Source organism: Panthera uncia, chromosome E1 (genome assembly GCF_023721935.1).
Source record: "Panthera uncia isolate 11264 chromosome E1, Puncia_PCG_1.0, whole genome shotgun sequence".
Taxonomy (NCBI): domain Eukaryota; kingdom Metazoa; phylum Chordata; class Mammalia; order Carnivora; family Felidae; genus Panthera; species Panthera uncia.
Window position 1 is genome coordinate 1,765,048 of NC_064814.1, and position 22,164 is coordinate 1,787,211.

General features: G+C 63.8%; 1 protein-coding gene across 5 annotated transcripts in view; it reads right to left on the minus strand.

The window, feature by feature from the left end:
• Positions 1 to 22,164, minus strand: part of BAIAP2 (BAR/IMD domain containing adaptor protein 2) — a 62,751-nt gene that overhangs the window by 33,829 nt on the left and 6,758 nt on the right. For all 5 annotated transcript variants that reach the window (XM_049635529.1, XM_049635528.1, XM_049635526.1 and 2 more), the window contains exons 2-3: positions 14,223 to 14,298; positions 12,207 to 12,293 (exon numbers count right to left, since the gene is read on the minus strand). In XM_049635529.1, coding sequence (XP_049491486.1) covers positions 12,207 to 12,293; positions 14,223 to 14,298 — 163 coding nt within the window. The remainder of the gene's footprint in view (positions 1 to 12,206; positions 12,294 to 14,222; positions 14,299 to 22,164) is intronic.

Genomic DNA, 22,164 nt, shown 5'->3' on the forward strand with positions numbered 1-22,164 from the left:
GAAGGAGTCTGTGGGGGAAGGGCTCCAGGACAGCCTTTCCCGGGCTGAACTAATTTTCTCACGGTTAACAAGCACGGATGTGTGTACCTGGTGTTGTGATTAAATCAGTAGGGCCGTGCATCTCACGATCAGGGGGACCGGGCTGGGCAATCGATGGACTCCGTCAGCAACAGCGACAATGACCATGAGGAACGTGGGCACAGCACTGCCTCGATACCAGCAGCCCCTCCACACACACCCCTCCCTGCTTAGGCAGGATGGTGGTGGTTGAAACAGTTAAGGAAATAGGGAAAGAGACGGGAAAAGCCCCAGCAGGGGGACAACACTCAGTCTCCCTGTGGAACTAGGCCTTCGCCTGCGGGAAGCCGCCACCCCCTCAGGGTCAAGGGGTGGGCACCACAGGCGCCCCCTAACCTCCCACCCCTGCCACCCTTCCCCCTCAGTGACAAAGTCAGGCCTGGGTGGGGGTCCCGAGCACCAGACATCTTCCTTGCCGGCCTGCCCGAGCCTTTCCCACAGTGGGGACTGGCCGCCGGTCTGGTCTCCGGTCTCTGATCCCGGCTGCTACAAACTTCACAGGGCCCTGTGGACGCGAGGAGCTGTGTGAGGGGCAGCCACCCACAAAGGAGTGGTGTCGGCAGGAGCCAGGGGAGCTGACGCCACAAGACAGGGGGTGTCTTCAGCAGCGCCGTGACTGGGTGGGGACGACGACGAGACCAGGTGCCGGGCCCACTGGCCCTTAGGGAAGATCAGCACTCAGACCAGTCTGGGTGCTCACAGGAAGCACTGAGCTTCTAGGAGGGGGACATCCCATGGTGAAGGGTCCTCACATGTGAGCCCTGGGTCACCGGGGGCCCGAGTCGGGCCCCATCTCCTCTGAGAGTCTCCCTGTGGCTGCCCCAAGCCCTCTACTCAAATCCCATACCTGCTCACCTGCACCAGGGAACAGTCAAGCCCGTGACACCAGCCCCAGCTAGACTAAGCCCGGACAGAGCCCCAGGAGCAGCCAGGATTGGTGCTGGGGAGGGTCCTGCACACACTCGCCACCCCCTCCCAGGGAACAGGAGGCCGGCCAGACAAGGTCTGGGAGCAGACGTGTGCCACCCGCCCGGCCCTTCCCCCGCCCCAAGCTCAAGTGGTTGATGTTCCTCCCTCCCAGCAGTTAAGTCCTGTTGGGGGGGGGGTAGGGGGGGCACCACGCCCTGGCAGAACTGGATGTGACCATGTTGGAAAGGCAGGAAGGCCCCAGAGCTATAGGCTGTGCCCTCAGAGCCAAGGCCCTTCCAGGACCCTAGGGACACAGCCACCAGGACTCTTCAAGGCAGGGGTCGGGGTGGCCCAGGTAGGATCCGGAGCAGAATGTGGTGCCATCCGAGGCCATGCTGATGAGCACAGGTGTCATGTGAAGCCAGAGGGACCCCGAGACATGACTGCAGGAGTACGCGCTCTGATCAGGAGAGGTCTGGTCAGGCCAGAGCCACCGGGGCCTCACTGGAGGTGCCTGAGGGAGCCTGAGGCCAGGGAGGGGTGAGGGCAAGGGCTGTGGTGCGCCCTCAGGGTGGGAGCCCTCGGGGAGAAGGGAGTGTTTGTTATTCGACCGGCACGCCAGTGGAACCCTGTGGAACCTGTGATTCAGCCAGTCTCTCCTGGGGGTCTGGGACCCAGAGCCCAGGGGAAGACCACGGCAGCCACAGGCCTGCCAGGAGCCCCAACCCTGCTGGGGCTCTGCTACTCGGCATCCAGCCCTGGAGGAGCAGAGCAGAGACCCACCCGGCGAGGACTCTGCAGCCTGGGGCGCTGTGCGCACCGTGGTGGAGCGGGATTCGGGATTCGCCAATGCTCTCTGCCTCCTCCCGGCAGAGCCCCGCACCAGGCGAGTCCTCAGAGCCCCAGACGGTGCCAGAGGGTACACAGGAGGGACGCGAGCTCCCTCTGGTTTTCCTGGAGCTGGACGGACCTGGTGGGAGGGCTGCTCCGGTGCTGCTCAGAGATCACGGCGTCCCCTGTGGTCACTAGTGGCCACCGAGGACACCGAGAGCTCACGTCTCTGGTGTCTGTCATTTCGGGAGGGGCCCAGAGCCAAGGGGTCAGCTGCTCAAACTTGGCTGTGAATGCACACCACCTTCTGGAACCTTCTGAAGCAAATATCCATAATGCTCAATTATTCTGGTGGCTTCCAGAGCGGAAGGCGCCTCCAAGAGCTAATTAGCATATGCCTGAACAAGGCACAAATATAGAGCTCTCTTAAGGGGAAGACAGCACAGGGGCTGAGGGAGCGTTGCACCGTCAGGGCCACCGGACGCGGCGCTCAGACGTCGCCAAGGGGACCCTGCCCCCGGGAGGAGCTGCCAACACCACCCTCTCCACTGGCCTCGAAGCCACCAGCTCCTCCCTGGGAGAAGCGGGTTCTTCTCCCGCCCACAAAAAAGGCAGAAATGGAAAGCGGCTGATTTGGGGGGTGGGGGGGATACCAGGAGAAAAATCGATGGCTGTGTTGCCATGGCGATGACAGCAGCCGGCGATCCTCACCGATGCGCTCTTCTGAGGCACAGTGAGAGCGCGGGGCCCTTTAGTGTCGGTGCCGCGTCAACCGTCCACGCCTAGGCACCGGCCCTTCACGGCAGAGGTGAGGCCAACCACACTCGGCCCCCGCCCTATGCGCCCCCAACCGGACCTGTTCCGGGTCAGATCCTGGGCTGGCATCAGCCGCACCTGGGAGTCTGTTCGGATCTTAGAGTCTCAAGCCCGCCCCCGGCCTCCTGCTGCCAAATAAATCTGTGCTCGGACACGGTCCTCAGGTGTGTCCCACGGGCACACGGTGGGCACTGGGGTCCCTAGGACATCTGTCCAGGATGGCAGGGGTGCCGCCTCAAGGTGCCTGCCGAGACTGGAGCACACGAGCGTGTGAACCCCGGGTGGCGCGGAGCTGGGCACGGGGCTTGGCAGGGGCACCGACTCCATCTGACCCCTTCTCCCCCGGGGACCCCATGGTGTGAGCACAGGGAGACGCAGCCCCTGCGGGGAGGCAGAGGGGACAGTATCCCCGTGCGCTCCCCTCCCCCCACCTCACGCGTCCACCAGGGCGCGTCTCCGGCAGGCTCACCGCCCACCAGCCTCGTCTTCCACTCTGCCTGGTATGACTTTGCCAGGAGACACTCGGTGTGAACACAGCGGGGGTTTCTGCCTACGTTTCTACCCAAAGGAGATGCCAGTGACCGAAGTCACGGAGGGAGCAAACCCCGACACTGGGTGACAGGGGGCCACCTGGACCTCGTCAGGAGTAGGCAGAGCGGGGCCCAGCAGCCACACAGGCCCCGGCCCTGGCCCGGAGCAACGTGAGTCTGTGCCCCCAGCTGCGGGGAGGTGCTGCTGCTCGGCTCCTTCCCAAGTGCCACCGAGGACCCTCCACCGGGCGCGACTTTCCAGGAACCTGCCCATTGCGCTCCCTGGCTAACTGTCCAAGTGGACATCGGCTCTGCCGGGACAGGTTCCTAAGCACCAACTTGCTCGAACTCTCGCAAGACAGAAGCAGGGACAGAGGTCACTCGGAGAGGACCGGTCACTGGAGTACCAGGTCACCACGGTCAGAGCGTCACACTGCCTGTGACATGCCTACCCTCCTCCTGCGCCAGCCCTGGGCCGCCACGTGGACACCGGCCGCCGCTCGAGGGAAAGGGAGGGGCTGCTCTCCTCGGACACTCTCAGCGGGGCACTGCCACCATACCAGGCGCCTCGATTCGGGGGTGACAGGGTGGGGTCACGGGCCGGGGACCTTGCAGCTACGCTGGCCATAGTGGGGAAGCTCTGGGCCCCAGGGCCGGCCTGGGCGTGCCACTGCAGGGGAGGGTGGGGTGTACCGGGCCCCGGCAAGCCTCCTGCCAAATGCCGGGATGCGGGACAGGTCGGACACTCCCTCTCAGAGCAGGAACAAGCTGCCAGCAGAGGCCCCGGGCCAGGTCCCGACAGGCTGTGCCCAGCCCCACGTCAGCGCAGAAGTCCGGCCGCAGGCTCCACTTCCCGCCTTCCAAGCAGGGACCCTGGAAACCAGGCGATGGGCCCGGAGGTCCCCAGCCCGTCCTCAGGACGAGATCCAGCCGAGACTGCCGTCCCCCGTTGGCCTTCCTGCCCCAGGGGACACGGCAGTCCAGCTAACATTTACCGACGTCTCCTGATGAGGGCTGATCTGGCCCACACCACTCCCGTGAGGGCGGGCTAAGCTGCTACTCTGGAGGCCCGGGCAGGAGAGCTGCTTAGTTGGCCCAGGGGCCCTGAGGGGGACCCCACACCGTCCCGGCCCTGCTGTGTTCAGTCCCGAGGCCTCGGCTGCCACACTGGGCCGAGCGGACGCAACCCACGACAGCTCCCGGGCTGGCTTCGAGCCTTAGTGACCACGGGCAGGACGGGGAGTCCACAGAGATCTGTGTGTCAAGCCCTGGCAGGTCCACTCGGCCAAGGAAGAGCGGGAAAAAGCGGCCTTATCTTTGGGGTCCAGCGACTGCCTCTGTCTAGGGGCGCCCCCACCTCCACGTGCTGTTGGGGGAGCCTTGGTGTCACCGGCTGGGAAGGGGTCCTATTCCAGGCTGGGACGGGTGGCGTGGGGGCTCGGAGTCAGGGCCCTTGGGTGTGAGATGGGTCTGGCTGAGGCCTGCAAGTGGTGGGAGGGTTTAGCAAGGGCACTTTCTACTGTCGGGGTCTGACAGCAGGTGGCACGTCAGACTGAGCGCAGTCACGTGCCTGAGAGAGGCCCTCCTTGGACAGGTGCAGGGGCCGCGGGAGGGGCGGCGATGCTCACTGAGAGAACAGGAGCCCGCGCAGGTGGGCGGCCCAGGGCAGCGTCTCAGAATGACCTCTGCCAACAGAAGCCCTCCAGCCATAGTCTCCAAGTCCCTGGGGTCACAGAGTCAAGGGCATTCCCCTCTGCTGGGCCCTGCATTCCAGCCACACCGCACTCAGGAACAGGCACCCGTGCCTCTGGGCCCTCTGAGCCTGAAGCCAAGCTGGACAAAAGCCGGCTGTGCGGGCGGGGCCGAGAAGCAGCACCAAAGCCCACAGCAGGGTCTCCAGAGGCGGGCATGGGGAAGCTGGCCCGAGAGGTTCACTCTGCGGCCACGCGTGGAGCGCAGCCAAACGGCAGGGGAGTGCTCAGGTCGCACCTCCCTTAATCCAGTGACTCAGGGGCCAGAGCAGGCCGGGTTTCAGGCCGCCTCCCAGCAGCAAGCATCCCGCCACCAGGCCGCGCCCAGCACAGAGCTCCCGCTGCCCTTGGGCGGGTTCGGTGTGGGCAGACGGGCCCTGCAAGAACACACACGCCAGGATCACAAACAAGCGGCCCCTTCAAAGGCAGAGAACAGAGAGAGAACGGCCTTTCACACGGATGAGGCCCCAGAGGAGGCCGTGGACGGGGCGGGGCGGGCTCGGCACGAAGCCTGGCCTCGCGCTGGGGAAACGGAGGCTCGGCAGAGACTGTGCCCCGCGCCCCATGACTGCTGCTTCCCTTTAAGTAGTGCCACCTTCCAGAAAAGTCTAGAACCCTCCAGAAAGCCAGGGAAGGCCGAGGGCAGGTGACGTGACCATCTTCTGCCTGAGTGATTGCAGCACAAAAGGCCTGAGTCACCGCACACACGTACCAGGAGCCCGGGCACACTGGGACTCCGGCCCCCATGTCCCACTCCCTACCTGGGCTCAGCCCGGCCCCTGCCACACCATGGCCCTGGAGAGAAGAGCCGGGGGTGTACCTGCGGCCTCGTCCAAGTACACAGCACCCAGGCACTGCTGTCAGTGAGCCGACTGGACAGCACCCTCCCCTGCACAGAAACCCAGAGCAGCGGCTGGCACCCCAGGAGCCAACGCTGCAGAGGACAGCACACACAACTGCACACTGTGACCTGGGGCCGAGGCCCACTCTCTAGTGGCCATGACAGTGGCACAGAAGGCCCAGGAGCCAGCCGCTCCACGCCTGGGCAGGGGACACATGTGCTGTGAGCCCCACGCATGTGCCTGTGGCATACAGGGAGGCGGGCAGACAGGAGAAACGAGGTAAAGTCAGAGACGACCGGGCAGAGTGGCCGCAGGGCAGACGAGACGGCCCCCGGGGTTCCTTCCACTGACCTTCCCGCTTTTCTGCGAACTGAAACGTCCAGTCACTTAAAGCTTAAAACAGTGGAGAGTGTGGAAGGGCCCCGGCCACCGCCTGAGTCCCCTGGGCTCAGTCCTGCTCAGGGCTGGCACTTGAGTGGAGCCAGCACCCGCTCAGCCGTGAAACCACTGTCCTCACTTAGAGCAAGGCGAACCTGACCCACCACAGAGCCCACGTGGGAGTTCTGGAAATGCCCACGGCTCGGTGCCGTGCTCCCACGCCAAGCTGATGTCACTTCTGACGGCTCGAGGTCAGGTGGGGTCAGGGAGGCTGTTCCAAGGGGCTCAGACGGACGGGGACCCAGGCGGAAGGGCGGCAGCCATGCTGGGATCCAGCAGGTTCCCGGGACAAGCATGCGGTCGGGTTGCCCTTCCGTGGGCCACACACTGGGACGGGCTTGCAGCCTGGGGCCCAGGCTGGACACGCCGTCGCCCTGAGCGAGCACAGCAACCGTGCGGGCGGAGGCGCAGAGCAGGGTGTGGGAAGAGCCGCCCCTCCCCCGGGCACACGCAGACCAAAGGCGCCCCTGGAAGCGCCCTGTGGCGGGGCGGGAGGTGGCACTGGGGCCTGCCTCAGCAGAGACGTGGGGGCCCTGCACACGGCCAGGTGCAGGCGGCTGCTGGCGAGCAGGTTAGAAGGGCAGTCCCCGTGTTCCCCAGCCGCTTGCTGTATCAAAGCGAGTCTCTTCCCTGCGGGGCAGGGGAAAGATCAGAGCGGAACAGAGAGGGTCCCCTCCGTGAGGTCTGGACCTCACGGCACAGGGACCGGCAGGACCAAAGCAGAGAGGCCGCCCGCCTCCTGCACACGGAGAGAGGAGGGCCCAGGGGCAGCCTGGCCGCGGGCAGTGCCTCCAGAGAGCACAGGGGACTGCCACGAGGCCGCGGCTCCCGCTCAGGAGTGGAAAACCACACACGGGAAGCCTCTCGGCCCTCACGACTTCCGGTTCAGCCTGGAGCAGCACCGTGGGGCTAACGTGTAGGCCTGTGCTGCTCAAGACCCTCATGCCGGGCGGGAAGCAGGTGCAGGGCTCTGCAGGGGACGGCAGGGCCATCAGGACACAAAAGGGAGCGGCCAGGGTCTCTGCCTCTGCACACCTGGCCATGCCTGACCCTACAGCTCCCAGGGGCCACGGCAGCAGACCCAGGCAGGGAGGCAGCAGCCAGAGGGCAGGCGACGCCCCACTGTGCCGGGCATCTGGATGATGTGTCTGCAAACCACCTCTGGTCAAAAGGCGGTGGCAGCCTTCCCAGCACCTGGGCTGGGGCGCCACGGGGCACTCGCCCCCTGAGGCCGGTTCCTTCCCAGGACAGAGGCTCACACCTCTTCCCTCCCATCCTGGGGGGAGGAAAGGTCTGCTGGGAGGAAATGATCGCAAAACAGCAAGCCCCTGGGGGCTACAGGCGGAAGAGGAGCAGGAAATCAATCTCCACACCAAACAAAGGGACAGAGAAGGCCACCGTGGTGACGAGGTTCGGCTCCTCAGGAAGACGTGACCGCACAGCGTGCAGCTTACACACTCACGGACACACTGCGCGACCACAGAAAGCCAGAACCAGGTGGAGACACCCACAGCCCGTTGTCCTCGGGCCACGGTGCGCGAATCCTCTGTTTACTGATCAGTCGAGGAAACCATCAAGACCAGGAGCCTCGTGCCTGGAATGGGACAAGGAACCCCATGTCTGGAATCAGGGAACAGGTGTTCTCCTCAAACGCACACGCACACGCGCACACACACTCACGCACGGCCACATGCTCCACAGAACAGCTTGGACTCGGGGCCAGCCGGGAATACGTGTGGGCCCCTCACATAGGGGTCCTGACCAACCAGCCTGCAGGGAGGGGTGCGGAGCCCATACAGATAACCCCCCCCCCCCCCCCACCGAGGGGCTGGCAGGCTTATGGGACCAAGGAACTGAGGAACCGTTGCCTCGGCCAGTGACCTCAATACCTAAAACCCCAATGACAGGGTTCCACAGGAGCAGTGGCCAAAATAAGCCACCGAACTCCTGTCCCTGCACACTTGGCCACGAGCAAAGGACTCCAACTGTGACATTTCTGCCACACAGAACAGACGCAAGGCGCTCAGAAGGGCCCAGAAGACCTCGCCTTTTTCAGCAAGTCGCTGCGTGGGACAGGTCCAGGCCAGGCATCCCCCTGGGCTGCATCACCTGCCCCCTGCACGCAGGCCCCTTGGATACCACAAGTCATACCAAGGTGGAAACGGTCGCCTGTTGGCCTCCTTGGGGCTGTGACTTGCCCCTCCCCCACCCAAGAGCCAGGTTGGCCAAGCTGGCCAGTGGCTGCGGCTTCCGGCCCAGGGGTCGGGGCGGCCTGCAGGGCTCCTGCCCACGTGGAAGGTGGCCTGGGAGCCTCGCTCACATGGGAACCCCACCAAGACTCTCAGAAGCCTCACAAGCCAGGCGTGAGCCACTTGCTTACTCCTGTCCCCAAGCAAGACCACAGGTTGGCAGGGAGAGGCCGCGGCCACCTGCAGAGCAGCCCTGGCACCACGTCAGAGGCGCCCTTGCAGGGAGCACCGTGGAGGTCACCGTGCGGCGGGGCTCAGCATCACGGTCCTGTGGACGTTATGCGTCCAGAGCAGCAAAACCCACGGGGAATAACCCTACTGCCGACAGGGAGAATGGAGAAATCCATGGAATGTTCTCCAGTAGCGACAGCAAACGCACCAGCTGTGGGGACGGCAGGGACAGATGCTCACAAGGCACGAGCCCGTCCCGCAGCACCAGGCCCCGCCCCCAGCAGCCTCGCCACCTCCCCCCCAGCACACTGTCGCCCCTGGCGTCTGTCCTCGGCCCCTGCCAGGGTCCCCTCCGTTCCTCCACATCGGGTCGCGGCCTCAACACTGGCCCGTGGTCACCCCGCTCATGGCCCCGGAGGTCGACGCCTAGCCTGTGATGCGGGATGCTCAGCTCTCCAGCCCCGCCTGGGCCCTCCACGCACACACAGACGCGGTATGAGATCTGCCACCACACGCAAACATCTTAAAAGCTTCCGGGAGGAGAAAAACAAAAAAATTCATGCACAGGTAAAAATCAGCATCCGAGCAGCATGGAAGAAGGCAACACTGGGGTCAGACGACGGTGGGCGGGGCCTCCTGACCCTGAGGGAAAGTCTGGAAGACCGAATCCTACCCAGAACTCCAGTCAGCCAGGCCTTCTGCCAAGTGGAGGACAGCTGCAGACAGACAAGGCGTCAGGTATTTTCCCACTTACGTGCCGAGGAAGCATTTTTATAAAAGGACAACGTGCTGACCCAGGGAGAAACAGGACCCAGGAAACTCAGTCCCCAGGCCCGGGGATGGAAAGGGGACGCCTCGGGGTGCCTGGGTGGCTTAGTCAGTTGGGCGTCTGACTATGGCTCAGGTCATGATCTCGCGGTTCGTGGGTTCGAGCCCCACCTCGGGCTCTGTGCTGACAGCTCAGAGCCTGGAGCCTGCCTCGGATTCTGTGTCTCCCTCTCTCTCTACCCCTAACCCACTCACGTTCTGTCTCTCTCTGTCTCGAAAATAAACATTAAAAAGATTTTGTGTAATTAAAAAAATAAAAATTTTGTTTAAGTGTACTCGTTTATTTTTGGAAGACAGATCAAATGAAGGAGAGGGCAGAGAGATGACAAAGGAGAGAGAGAATTCCAAGCAGACCCCGCACCATCAGCACAGAGCCTGACACAGGGCTCGAGCTCATGTACCGTGAGATCACGACCTGCTGAAACCAAGAGTCAGACGCTCAAAGCACTGAGCCCCCCAGGCGCCCCAGAGGTGCCTGAGGAGTCTGGAGCTGCGTCTGGGGGACTGGGGACAAACCAGCATGAGCACGCTGAGAACAGAGCAAATGGAAAAACAAAGCTGTCAAAATAAAAATCACCACTGGAGTCACAATGACAGTAAGAAAAACCCGTAAGTCGTATGATTCAAGGAAAACAAGCAAGCAGTTGGACTTCATTAAAATGAAATGCTGTTGGGGTGCGTGGGGGGCTCAGTCGGTTAAACGTCCGACTCTTGATTTCGGCCTAGGTCATGATCTCACGGTCTGTGGGATCGAGCCCCACGTTGGGCTCTGTGATGACAGTGTGGAGATTCGCAGCCCCTCTCTGTCCCTCCCCGGTTGCTCTGTCTCTTTCTCAAAGGAAACAAACTTGAAAACGAGCTCCCGTTCTTCGACAAACAGGATCACAGAACCGACAGGCAAACGAGATGGCGAGAAAACGCGTGCAAGACGGTGCCCGACACGGCTCGTCCAGAGTATGCGGAGAATTTGTACGACATGATTACAGGACAGAAACCTGACGAAGAGACAGGAAGACGTGAACGCACACTTGGCCAAGGAAGAGAAGCGAGCACGTGAGAAGGTGCTCGAGACGCTGGCTGGTCAGGAAGATGCCCGAATGTGGGTCACTGGGAGGCTGCAGGGCCGTCCTCCCCCGACCTGCTCCTGGCTCGGGGCCCAGCTCCGCCGCACAAGGCCGCCCAGCTGCTCAGTGGGCCCGTGGTAGGGCAGCGCCCAGGACCCGGCCAGCAGGAAGTTCTGGACCGTCGCCGCAGTTTCACGCAAGCCCACCCCTCGCCCTGGGGCCACACACATGGTTTCCCGCGGGCAGACATCTGTCCTTCTGTGAGTGTGACCACAGACAGTAAACACACCGGGGCCCCCAGCACACGTGTCCCCAGGGCCGCCGCGTGACTACCTATAACAATAAAATGCCCCCGTCGCAGGCAGGAGCCTGCACGCAAACACGCGTGGCTCACGCACGACACGGACGTCCCAGGGGGTCGGGGGCCCAGATGGTGGCTGTAGGAGCTGCAGCCTGGAGACCCGGCAGCGCCAGGCAGGCCCACGTGTGGCCTCTGGGCCCACGAGCACAGAGGCGTCATCGCAGGGGCGTCCGGGCCTCCCCTGCCGGGTGTCCTGCACGCTAGCAGCAAGGCCGCACCTGCAGGCCTGACCCCCTGAGCGCCTCTCAGTCCCTGCACGCTCCCCCAGGTCTGCAGGGGCAGCTCGGCCCTGTGCCCACGGAGGCCAGACAGCTTCCTTCCGGGGCCGGGAGCAGCTCAGCTTCTCAGATGCGGACGAAGGCCCGCCAGCGTGAGGGGTCTGGCCCCGGTCACCACACATTCCACGCGGCATGTCGCCCCCTGCCCCTGCTCCCCCCACCCCCAGCCCTGGAAACTGCCATAGCTCTGAGCTGTGTCCGTCGACACACAGCTGCGTTTTCACACTGGCTTCGTGGAAAATCTGGGCACCGGGCGCTCCTGGCAGGCCTGCGGGGGACCCGGCCAGCTGGGCACAGGCCTCCGTTTCCTCCAACACAGGAGTGCCAGAGGCCCCTGCAAAGCACCACAGAGGACAGGCCCGGTGTGTGGCATGAGACAGTGTGAGAGTGGGAGCAAGATGGCTCCGCGGCCCGGGACCGCGGACGGCCAGCGCCCCGCACCTGCCAGCGAACCAGGGTCTCCCGGCCTGTGAGGGACACCGACACTCTCCACCCTTCATTGCGTGTTGCCTGGATTACGAGGCCGGAACGGGCTCCGGCTAGAGAACTTGCAAAACCGCGAAACCACAAACAAAAGAACCCGTCCCTGGAGCTCCGTCTGCTACGCATCTGGGGTCTTTCCCTGTTTACCGTGTGATAGGCACGCCCGTGTGCACTTTTGCAAAACCGGGTCACCCTGCGCGATGGGCTGGCGTCCCTTCCCACTGTCACACCGGGAAGGCTTGCTGTCACCTCGGTCCAGTCTCCGCACGGCTCCCCACGTCAGCCACGCACTTCTGCACCTGTCCTCACCACCAGCTACACTTGTTCGGCGGGGACCGGCCCACCTGTGTGCACTCTGAGGGGCACCCCAAAGCCGCCCAGCACACCCCGCTTGCGGCTGGACGTGTAAGTCACAGCCCTCGCCAGCTCTGAGGGTCACGGTCATCTCAGAAAAGTTCCTTGTTTGACAAGGAAAACCTGATCCGAGTGGAAGAAGGACCAGTCACAGGACAGGACCCCGGACCCACCGGGGCACATGCAAGGAATCTGGGGGTCTCCACTGCGCCGGGGGTCTTACCGAGTTCTTTGGAGCCCTGGCTCTCGCTGGCCAGCTCGCCCATCTTCACGAGGGCATCAAAATAGCCCTTAGCAGCGTAGGTCACACCTGAGACAGGAGAGAAGGGCGTGGTTACTGCCCTCGCGGGGGATGGACGGGACCCTCAGCACCAACGCGGTGACTGCGGTGCACACCAGCCTCCCGCGCTCCAAGGCGCTCCTCCCGCACTGATCTCACCCCATTTCTGGCTGAAATTCTCTCGTTGCGACCGTTAGGGCTCCTCTTGTTCGCGAGAACACGGCGCACCAGTCAGGCCCAGAGCTACCCCAGTCACTCTGCTGGGTGCCGTCCCCACCACCCCGTATCTGGCAAGGGGCGGCAGGGGGTGCCGAACGCAGACCCCGCCAGGCAGGAGGCCACGTGCTCAGAGGTCCCCAGCGAGGTGTGCAGACGGCGCCCCTCAGCTATCCCGGCAGGCCGAAGCCACACCGCGGGGCTCACGCTGCTCCCTGCGGCTCCGGCCACCGTCGGAAGCGGACCCGGCGTCCCAGGGAAGGGCTCAGGGCCCCCCGCCCACAGGTGGGCCCGCAAACCCCTCGTCTGAGAAGGGGCCCTGCCAGCCGGAGGGCGGACAGGGCGCCGGGGGCAGCGCCAGCAGCGTGAGGACATCTACTCCTCCGTTCTCTACGGGACCCGCTTAGGGGCAGCAGACCCGATGTGGGATGTCTGCACAGACGCCAAGCCAGCCCCTAACCCCTGGCAGGCACAGAGGTACCCGCCACAGCCTGGGACCTGCCATCGTCACGGAGATCCTACAGCCCGGGTTCCAGCTCAAGGAAGGGACGGAACCTGTGTTCAATGAGCAGGTGCACCTCCTTTCTTGCTGCGGCAGTGGCCCTGGGCTCAGGGCCGGGAAGCTCAGGAGAGCCTGGCAGGGTGCAGAACACTAGCGTGCCCCCCGAACAGAGGGCAGTGCAAGACCCACACGGAAACAGGGAGATGGCCAGCGGCTGCCGGTCAACGCCACCAGTCCACGCACAGCAGCCACGCGAGAACCCGCGTTCTTGGCTCCGTTGGTGTGTGACGTCAAGGCCCCGGTCCCCCAAAAATGTCTGCAGCAGCGTCCCCTAGAGGGAAGGACCAGGGCCGAGGTGGAGGGCCAGGGTGCAGGCCACCTGCCGGGCTGCTGCATGACGAGAGGTCCTCTGCCCCCTGGACACAGCGAGGGCAGGACCGTGGCCAGACACCTTCCCCTGGAGACCACCCAGGCCACTGTCCGGGAGCAAGCCAGCTCTGCTGGGCGCTCTGCTCCCAGGTGACCGCAGGAACAGAAAGAAACAGGAGCTGCCGCCACCAGAGGTCCCCCCACAAGGCCCCCATGGGGCCGCGGACACCCCAGGGCAGCTGGCTGGGGCTAGTGCACGCTCTGCAGACACAACGTCCCTGTTAGGGGTGGGGGCTCTGCTCACAAGGACACCACAGTTAGAGCGACACTGACACCGAGCCCAGAGAGACACAGTCGAGGGTCGGGAGACCGGCAGTCGGTCCCCCCAGGCGTCCCGGACCACGGCGTGAGTCAGCCGGCCCCCACTGGGACTGAAGGGCCCAGACCCTGGCACCAACGTCCCCTCCCTGGTGGAGACTGAGTGCCCTGCCCCCAGCGCCCCCGCCCCAGGTCTCTGGAGGTACAGGGTGCTCACCAGCCAGGGAGACGGCGTGGCCCCAAGCCCAGACCCCAGTCCTACGGCTTCGAGACGACTGTGCAGGACAGACCCCCGCACCTGCGTCTTTACGTGCTGTGGGCTAAAACAGAAGCCAGACCCCGTGCCTTCGCCACAGCCTGGGACGGGGCTGAGGACACGGCTGTCCCTACAACAGTGGGCGTCGATTCCAGGGCTCACAGGCCTCCAGGGTGCGGCCCCACACCCTCCCTCTGGCGAGTTTGTTTCCGGAACAAAGCACGTCCTTCCGCCTCTCATCTGGCTCCACGAGCTGTCCACCTGCTGGGAGGCCGTGGCCCCCACCCCGCGGCCTCACCTGCCAGGGCTTTCTCGTAGTTCTTCCCCATGGCGATGAAGTTCCGAAGGCTGGGGTTGAACTGCTCCATGATGGTCTGAGGAAAGCAACGAGAAACAAGGCGTGAGTGGCCCAGGTGACGTGGTGGCTCTAGGAGGGTCCCAACGGGAGGAGAAAACCCAGAGGGTCGAGACCATGAAGCCACGTTCAGGCTTCTGGAGTCAAAACCCCAGCCCTGCCCTTGAGCGCACACTCTGAGCCTCAGTTTTCACATCTGTATGATGGGGGTGAGGACAGACCTTGCTGCATCGAGGCTCTGCGGATCAAACGGACAAGTAAACACAGAGCGCGTGGCGGTGCCTGGCAGACAACCGGCGCTCAGAAGTGTTGCAGCCGAGGTGTCATTACCCCGTCTGGCGGGGCTGAGTCGGCCGAGGAAAGCCCTCCCGCCGGCCACGCACAAACGGCTCAGCGCCGCCCAGCGCCCCCTCCCACTGAAGTCTTCACTCGACACATCAATTACCAAACATCAGCTCTGATTGGAGGGACCCACAGCCTGATCTGCAAATACCACGCTATGAATAATCCAACAGACTCTGGCTCCGTTTGCCCAACGGACCGCCGTTCGTTCTTAGACGGAAGAAATTAGATTTTCACCGTGAAGGCCAAATAAATGTTTTAATTACGAGGCGTAAAAACAGGCACACGCGAACCACGGCCAAATGTGAGCTCCACGGGGTAACAGGCACTGGGAGCCGGCCCAGCCAGCGAGCACGCGGCACAGGACTTCCAAAGAAAACCCGTCGCGGCCACATCCGATGTCTTCAGATCCGTTATCACAATGGGCGTCTGTCTGAGGACAGTCTGACGAGGATGAGAGAACGGACGCCCCGGGGGGAGAAACCGCCTGATCCTACCACAGAGCACGCAGGCCCCAGAGGCTTCTGTGTGAGCAGAGCCCGGGCGCCCCCGCCCTCCCCCGACATCTGTGCTGCAGCCCCAGCCCCAGGTGACAGCCCTCCTCGGCCGGCGTCGAGGGCCGTGGGGTCTGGTGCCGGAAAAGTGGGTACTGGTCCCGTGCCGCCATCCGCCCGCCCTGGGGCGCGGTGCACAGGAACAGAGACCCGTGTCCACGGGACAAGGCCCTGCATCCAGGCTACTGCCTAGGCACACACGGGGCCGGGCCCGAGGTGCGACGAGGGAGAGCCCGGCAGGCAGCCTGATCCGCAGGCAGGCAAGGGACCTGCTACAGCTGCACTAGAGCTAAGGTGTGCAGGGGACGCCGCAGGGACCCTGCCCAACTCCCACCCCCACGGGGCCGGCACCCCACGAGGGAAGGCACGCCCACACCACGCCGGACCGTGAGGACGCTGTGCGGGCCGAGAACGCGACAGCGGGACCCAGCTCGCACAGGCAGGAGAGCCGGGCAGTGGGGTCGACAGGGAGGCGGCCCCGGGACTAGCCACGGCATGCTCGGGGACGGCAGGGCGGCACCCAGGCCGAAACGTCAGCGGGGAGGTAAGAAGTAGCCGGCCCGCCGCCTCACAGCCCGCGTGGGAAGGCCCTGCTCTGCCTGGCCGGAGAGGAAGCCCAGGGGGTTCTGAGCAGAGCCATGCAATCCGACTACATTCCAAAGGGACCCCTCGCTGCTCAGGGGAGACCAGGATGCAGCCAAGGGCGCCAGCCCATGCGGGGACCCTGTTGGAGCTGCTCTGGGATCCAAGAAGGGGAGGCCCTCAGGAGGAGAGGGGGCCGGCCCCACCCGTCCATACACACGACACCGCGACGTGGGGACAGCAGGTGGCATGCAGCCTGGTCTGGGGACCCAGGAATCTGGACGCCTCGAATCCAGGGAGCGCCTGGGAGTCAGAAGAGTGATGCCAGAGCAGACGGGTGGGCACCGGGGAGGGTTCTGAGCGGGAAGCCGGGTCTGGGGTTCACCAGCGAGGGGTGACTGCAGGGCCCGTGGGAGCTCTGAGGCTCCCGCTGCCTGGGCCTCAGGGCAGAAGAGCGCCACATGGTCCCTGTGCGTCTGTTCTGCGAAGGACAGAGGGTGTTAAGCCACTCAGGGCGGCTTGGGTCCCTGAGCCTGGTGTCCCAGGGTCCCAGGGTGCCCGCAGATCGTGTGAGAGCGTGTGCTCGTGCGTGTGCTCCCGCGTGTGCACGTGAACGTGATGGTAAAACACAACTCACATCCCCAGGACCACTGCCACCTGGCTCCTGGGTGACACCCCCAGGCTCCTGGTCATAAGAGGACACTCCGTCCAAGCTCATCGTTTGATCCCCATTAACATTCCGAGTGACAGCAGAAAACAGGCCAGGAGCCGCCCAGGCCAAGCGAGGGGATCACCGTGGCAGCCTGCCCACACTCTCCCGATGACACACGGGGACAGCCGCCAGGTTTCACTTCCTCGGCACCGCGGCTGAGCTCACGCACGAGGAATGCAAGAGTGAGGGGGCAGGGCACGGCCTCTGCTCCACTCTGCCGCGAAGGGGCGGGTGGCCAGGACACCGGGCCTGGTCACACAGGTGCCGCGGTCTCAACCGGAGGCGATGGCAAAGGCAGAAGTGTCCTTGCGGCCCCACACAGATGCCCGCTCCCCGGCCTGAAGGCGGGCCTCTCGGCCAACAGTCACCCACCTGCCTTCACGTCACTGGATCTCCGCAAAGCCTGGCAGCCGTAGACCAGCCAGGACCACCTTGCAGGCCTGGCATGGGGTTCCTCCACCGCCCCCCTCGGCACCCTCTACACCGGCCCCACCACCGGCTCCCTAACCAGGCCCTGGGTGGGGGTGGGGCAGAGCCGATGGAGGCGGGGGCAGCAGGGCCTTCTATCGGTTATCACAAGGGGGCGACTCGGGACTGACGCTGGACACCTTTTCTCAGAAGTGACGGAGTAACTGTCTTCACGGCTCTTCTGCAGGGAGCGCAGATCCCGGCACCCAACCCCTCCAGCAGGGGCCCGCCCGCCTCCTTTGCGAGGAGAGGGAATTAACCCACCTGGGGCGCTGAAAAAAGGAGCGAGGCCGGGGACACCCTACCCTGCCCACCGTCTTTGGGCCGCGGGCAGCCAGGGCCACGCGCTGCCGGCCTCACATTGGCCCCACGACCCTACACTCCAGGACCGCCCCCCCACCCCCACCCCGGCCAGGACACCATGCCACAACGTGAGCAACATCCAGTGTTTTCTTCCAGCTCTGACACGTGCACTATGCAAATGAATCCCAAATGGGCTCAGACTCGATGTCGTACGTGGAGGCTGTGCGTTTACTCCTCGGGCAGATTTGGGGGCCAAGAACCACTCCCCTGACCCTTAAACAACACAGAACTCTGCGGGCCCACGTCTGTGGGGGTTTTTTCAGCAGACTCGTGCAGCACCGTAAACGTACTTTCCAATGGTCTCCTTGATGGCAATTCCCCTCCTCTGCCTTACTTTGTCCTGATGACACAGCACGTGACACACGTCCCATACAAAGCGTAACCGACCGCTCACGTGACCGGGAAGGCTTCCAGCCAACAGTAGTCTATTGGGGGGGGGGGTGGTGTCAAAAGTCACACACAGATTTTCACCTGGATGGGAGGTCGGCGTCCCTAAGCTCCCCGACATTCAAGCATCGACTGTAGTTAGCATCAGTATTCTTCCGCTTATCTGCCGGTTCAGCCAATATTTATCTCCAAACAGCCTCCAGTTACCAGGTGGCCTGCCAGGGTCTCTGCAAGGGGGTCCTGGACACCTCACAAGATACACACGGTGAAAGGGTGAGAGAGAGGAGGGATCTCTGCCAGACACACTCACAAGTGAGGGGTGAACCCAGGGCATGATGGGAAGTCACCCCCTTGCCAGGACAGCCCAAAGCTGGCCGCTCCTGCCGGCCCTGGGGTCGCAGCCATCCGGGCCTAACCGAACCCCCAGCTCAGGGCCGCCCTACCCTGACCCCGGGGACACGGCCACGCATTTCCATAAGAGCAGTCAGGAGGGGAGCCGCGGTGCACAGGCGGCTGTCGCAGGACCCCACCAAGCCGAGCGCGCTGGGAGCCTTCCTGCCCGGATGCCCCGGGACACTCCCAGCCTCCGGCACACTGGTGGGCACTTAGATTTACTCTGCGGTCACAGTCTGCCTGGCCAGTGAGGAGAATGGGCAGTGGGACACCCTTGGGAACGAGGCGGGGTAACGAGGAGAGGAGTCAACACATTTCTAGAAGGGAGTTCTGCCCAAGGACTTTGCCCCAGCCTGCTCCCGTGCCCGTGCCCGGGTCTGCTGCTCAGCGGCTCAGGAATCCTGATTACTCCCTAGTTCTGGCTCCAGCGATGGCCCCCCTCCAGCACCTTCCTGGCAGGGCCGTCACAGAGAGCAAAGTCCCTCTGCTGACAGAGGGAAGTGACAAGCCTCTGCTTCCCCTCCAGCCCCTCGTGTGCGTTAAAGGAAGGACAGGCGGGCACACAGGCACGTGCTGAGTGGCCAAGCCAGGCCACCTTTCCCTCTACACAGTTGACACCTGCGAGGACGAGACGGCACAGGGACCCCCCTGGCCTTCCACCCCCGCATCCTGCGCCCTCAGCTGACTGACCCGTGAGTGCCAGTGCCCGTTTTGCAGACGCACGGGGAGAGGCTGAGGGAGTTAAGCACCTGCCCACCAGCTCCGGCCACACAGCCGAGCTCACCCCTCACTGCACACGGGCCTCGGTGCTGTCCCGATGCCCGTCAAGCTGGACCAGCTGCTCCCTCGAGCCCGTCCAGCAACACCAGAACTAGGGGGGTGCTGAGGCGACACACACCTGCGGGAGGGCTGATGCCAGGGGGCTGGCCCCCCTGCCAACCCGGGATACACGACGTCCAGCCACCGAGGGGCCCGGTGCCTGCTGCCCTGCCACTTGCACTGCCCTCCCCCTCGGGGGGAGGCGGGGGCAAGGCCTACCCGCTGCAGCCCACACAGAGAGCACTGATACACTGGCGCCCTGGACGGAGGGCCCGGCTCATGCGCGAGGGCCAGGGGATGGGGGGTGGGAAGGACCATCAGGCCAAGCCAGGAAGCTTGGCTTCTCAGGGCAGCTCTGCTTGACTCCCGCCTGGGGGTGGGGGCAGGTGGAAGGTTTCCCCTCTAAAGATGGGGACATCTATCCTGGGGACCCTTTTTGAAGGAATAAACCAACTTGGGGAGTTCAGTGAGTGCTGGGGGGCTTCCTGGAGGAGGCAAATCTTGAGCTGGATCTCACTAGGTTACAACCAGAGAGAAAATAAGAACGTGTTCATGCTTGTTCAGAAAATGACTGCATACGAGGAAGCTTCCAGAACAACACAGCTCATGGGGGGATGGTGGGAGAGTGAAGGCCAGCAGGGGAAGCAGAAAAAGCCCCCTTGGGAACAGGGACAAGCCACACAGCACTCCACATAGACCAATTACACTTTAACAGCACCGGGCTCCCCTTCCCACACCCCCATGGGCCACGACCCCCCCCTCCCCCCGCCGACAGCCCACCAGCTCCCCTCAGGCCACACCCCGCCACCACGGCACTCATGGCCTCTGCCCCACAGCTGCCAGCAGAAACGAGGGCCACACGGGGCCACGGAGAGGCCGAGCTGGCCACAGCCCCCCGAGGAGAGTGCGCCAAAAAGCAACGTGACCTGGCAGCAGCAAACAAGGTACCAGACTGTTCTAGAATAGACGGAGCCGGAGCTCCTGACCCCCAAGGGAGGGCGGCCACAGTGGGCCTTGCCCAGGGGTCAGAGAGGCCGAGAAGCAGCTCGGCGGTGAGGCAGTCGTTCCTGCCTCCGGCAGCTCTCAGGACAGCCGCCAACTTACAATAAAGTAACAACTCGGTCTCTGCCACAGCCCCCAGAGGGGTGAGGGGCCCCGAGGCCCCAGGAGCCACTGGCACAGCAACGCAGGGACGGAAGACAACGTTCTGGCCCACTTGGTGGCCCTGGCTCGAGCCCACACGAGAACAAGGAGCCGCAGGCCCCCCGCTCCCCCCTTGGGGGGGCACCACAATTTCCCTACGCCTTGACACTCCTCCCCGACCCCAGGAACCAGGCAATCCCTGCAGCAGGGTCCAAACACAGGCCCCACAGCCCGCCTTCTCCTCCCCTGTCTGAGACACACTCTCTACCCATCTCGACTTCAGCGGGCCCCCGCCACACACACCTTCCAGTGCCCACGCCCCTGCCCCCCCGCCCCGCTCGGCCCTGTGCCAACGGGACCCCGCACCCACACTGCTTTCTGTCTGCGCTTAGCACTAAGCTGCAACCCACGCTCCCACCGACCACTTCCGTGACGAAATCACAGCGTGCTCCCGTGGAAATCTTAGTGTCGTAATCACGACTGCCGTTTGATTGAGGGTGGACAGAAAACCATCGCGAGCCCACAATACGACCCGCCTGGAAACCCGTCACCCCGATTCAGAGAGACGGCACGCAGGACCCCTGCCACCTGTATGAGCCCACTGCACCCTGGGGTGGGGGCCCAATGGCACGTTGGTGTCCCCTAAATCCATACATTGAAATTCCAGCCCCCAGCCCCTCAGAACGTGGCTGTCCTTGGAGACAGTCCTGACAGAAGACATCAGGTTGCACGAGGTCATCGGGGTGGGCCCTAACCCGATGGCGCCAGTGTCCTTCTCAGAAGAGATCGGACACAGACACACACAGGGGACAACTATGTGACGACACAGGCAGAACGTGGCTCTCTGGGAGCCCAGGGGAGAGGCCTCAGGAGAACCCAGCCCTGCCCGTGCCAGATCTCGGGCTCCCAGCCCCTGAGCAGTCAGGAGTAAGCGTCCCATTGAGGCTGCCCTGTGTTGGCAGGGCCGGAGCACTCGGAGACACTGGGACAACCCCCACTCGCAGCGAGAAGGCCCAACACTGACAGCAAAACTAAGTCTGGTTCCTGCTTGCCCAGTTAGAACATTCCAAGGCCACTGACCCGTCCTCGTCCCCGGGAAGACTCTGACCGGAGTTTCACAGGGCTGGGCTCCAGTGAGAAACTACCTGTGAGCAAGCAGGGATGCAGCCTTGGAATGTTCTGGAACCGCCCCCTCCCGCTGCCCTCACATAAGGTAGGATGTCCCTGCCAGGAGGCGGTCACGCTGATGGGAACACAGGCCACGCAGCACTCAGGAAGTCAGCCTCCGCCTGGGCCTGCCCACTCTGGTGCTGACCTCCTGCTACCTCAAGAACTCCCACAGCCACAACCCGCCCAGCACCTTCCATACGCTAGGAAGCACTCTACAGGCCCGTTTACTCGTTAAGGAGAAAAAACTTGCCTGAAATCTGCGGGACCCTCGAATGGAAAAACAGCCAGCTCCAGGCCTCAACAGGCCCGGGTCCAGCCCCGGCTCAGCCCCTGACCAGCTGACGGCTAGACCACACTGCTTCACCTCACAGAGGCCACCCTGCCCGCCGGGGCCAGCCAGGGTCCCCTCGAGCAGCGGGCTGAGGGATAAGCAAGGTCAGGTGCACGGCTCTCAGCACACAGTGCCTGGCCCATGGCTGTCAAAGTTACTCACGACTACCAGCAGGCTGGAAAGCCCAGGTGGCCCACGGCCTGCCCCCCGCTGCCGAGGCAGAGCCAGAGACAGAGTGTGAGACACCTGACTTCACAGCCCCCTCCCCAGGTGGGGCCTGAAATCATGACTCCGGCTGCTGGGTTGACCCCAGCCCCCAGCAGACGGGTGCATCCAAGCCACTCCAGCCTGGGGCCAGCAAGGCCCCGGATTCCCAAGGGCAAGACAGGCCATGGCCTGAGCTCCGCTCTGGACTGCAAAAGACGAGGCTTCCATAGGAGTAGCAGAGAGAATGGAAGGAGAGACAGACAACAGGCCTCTTTCACCAGAGAGTCTCCCAGGGCAGAGAGGGCTTGACCAGCCCCATGGGAGGCTCACACGGGTGCAGAGAGGCCCTGGGTGTACTTCACCTTGGGCAGCGGCCCTTCTGCCCCAACCTCTTCTTTTTTTTTTTTTTTTTTT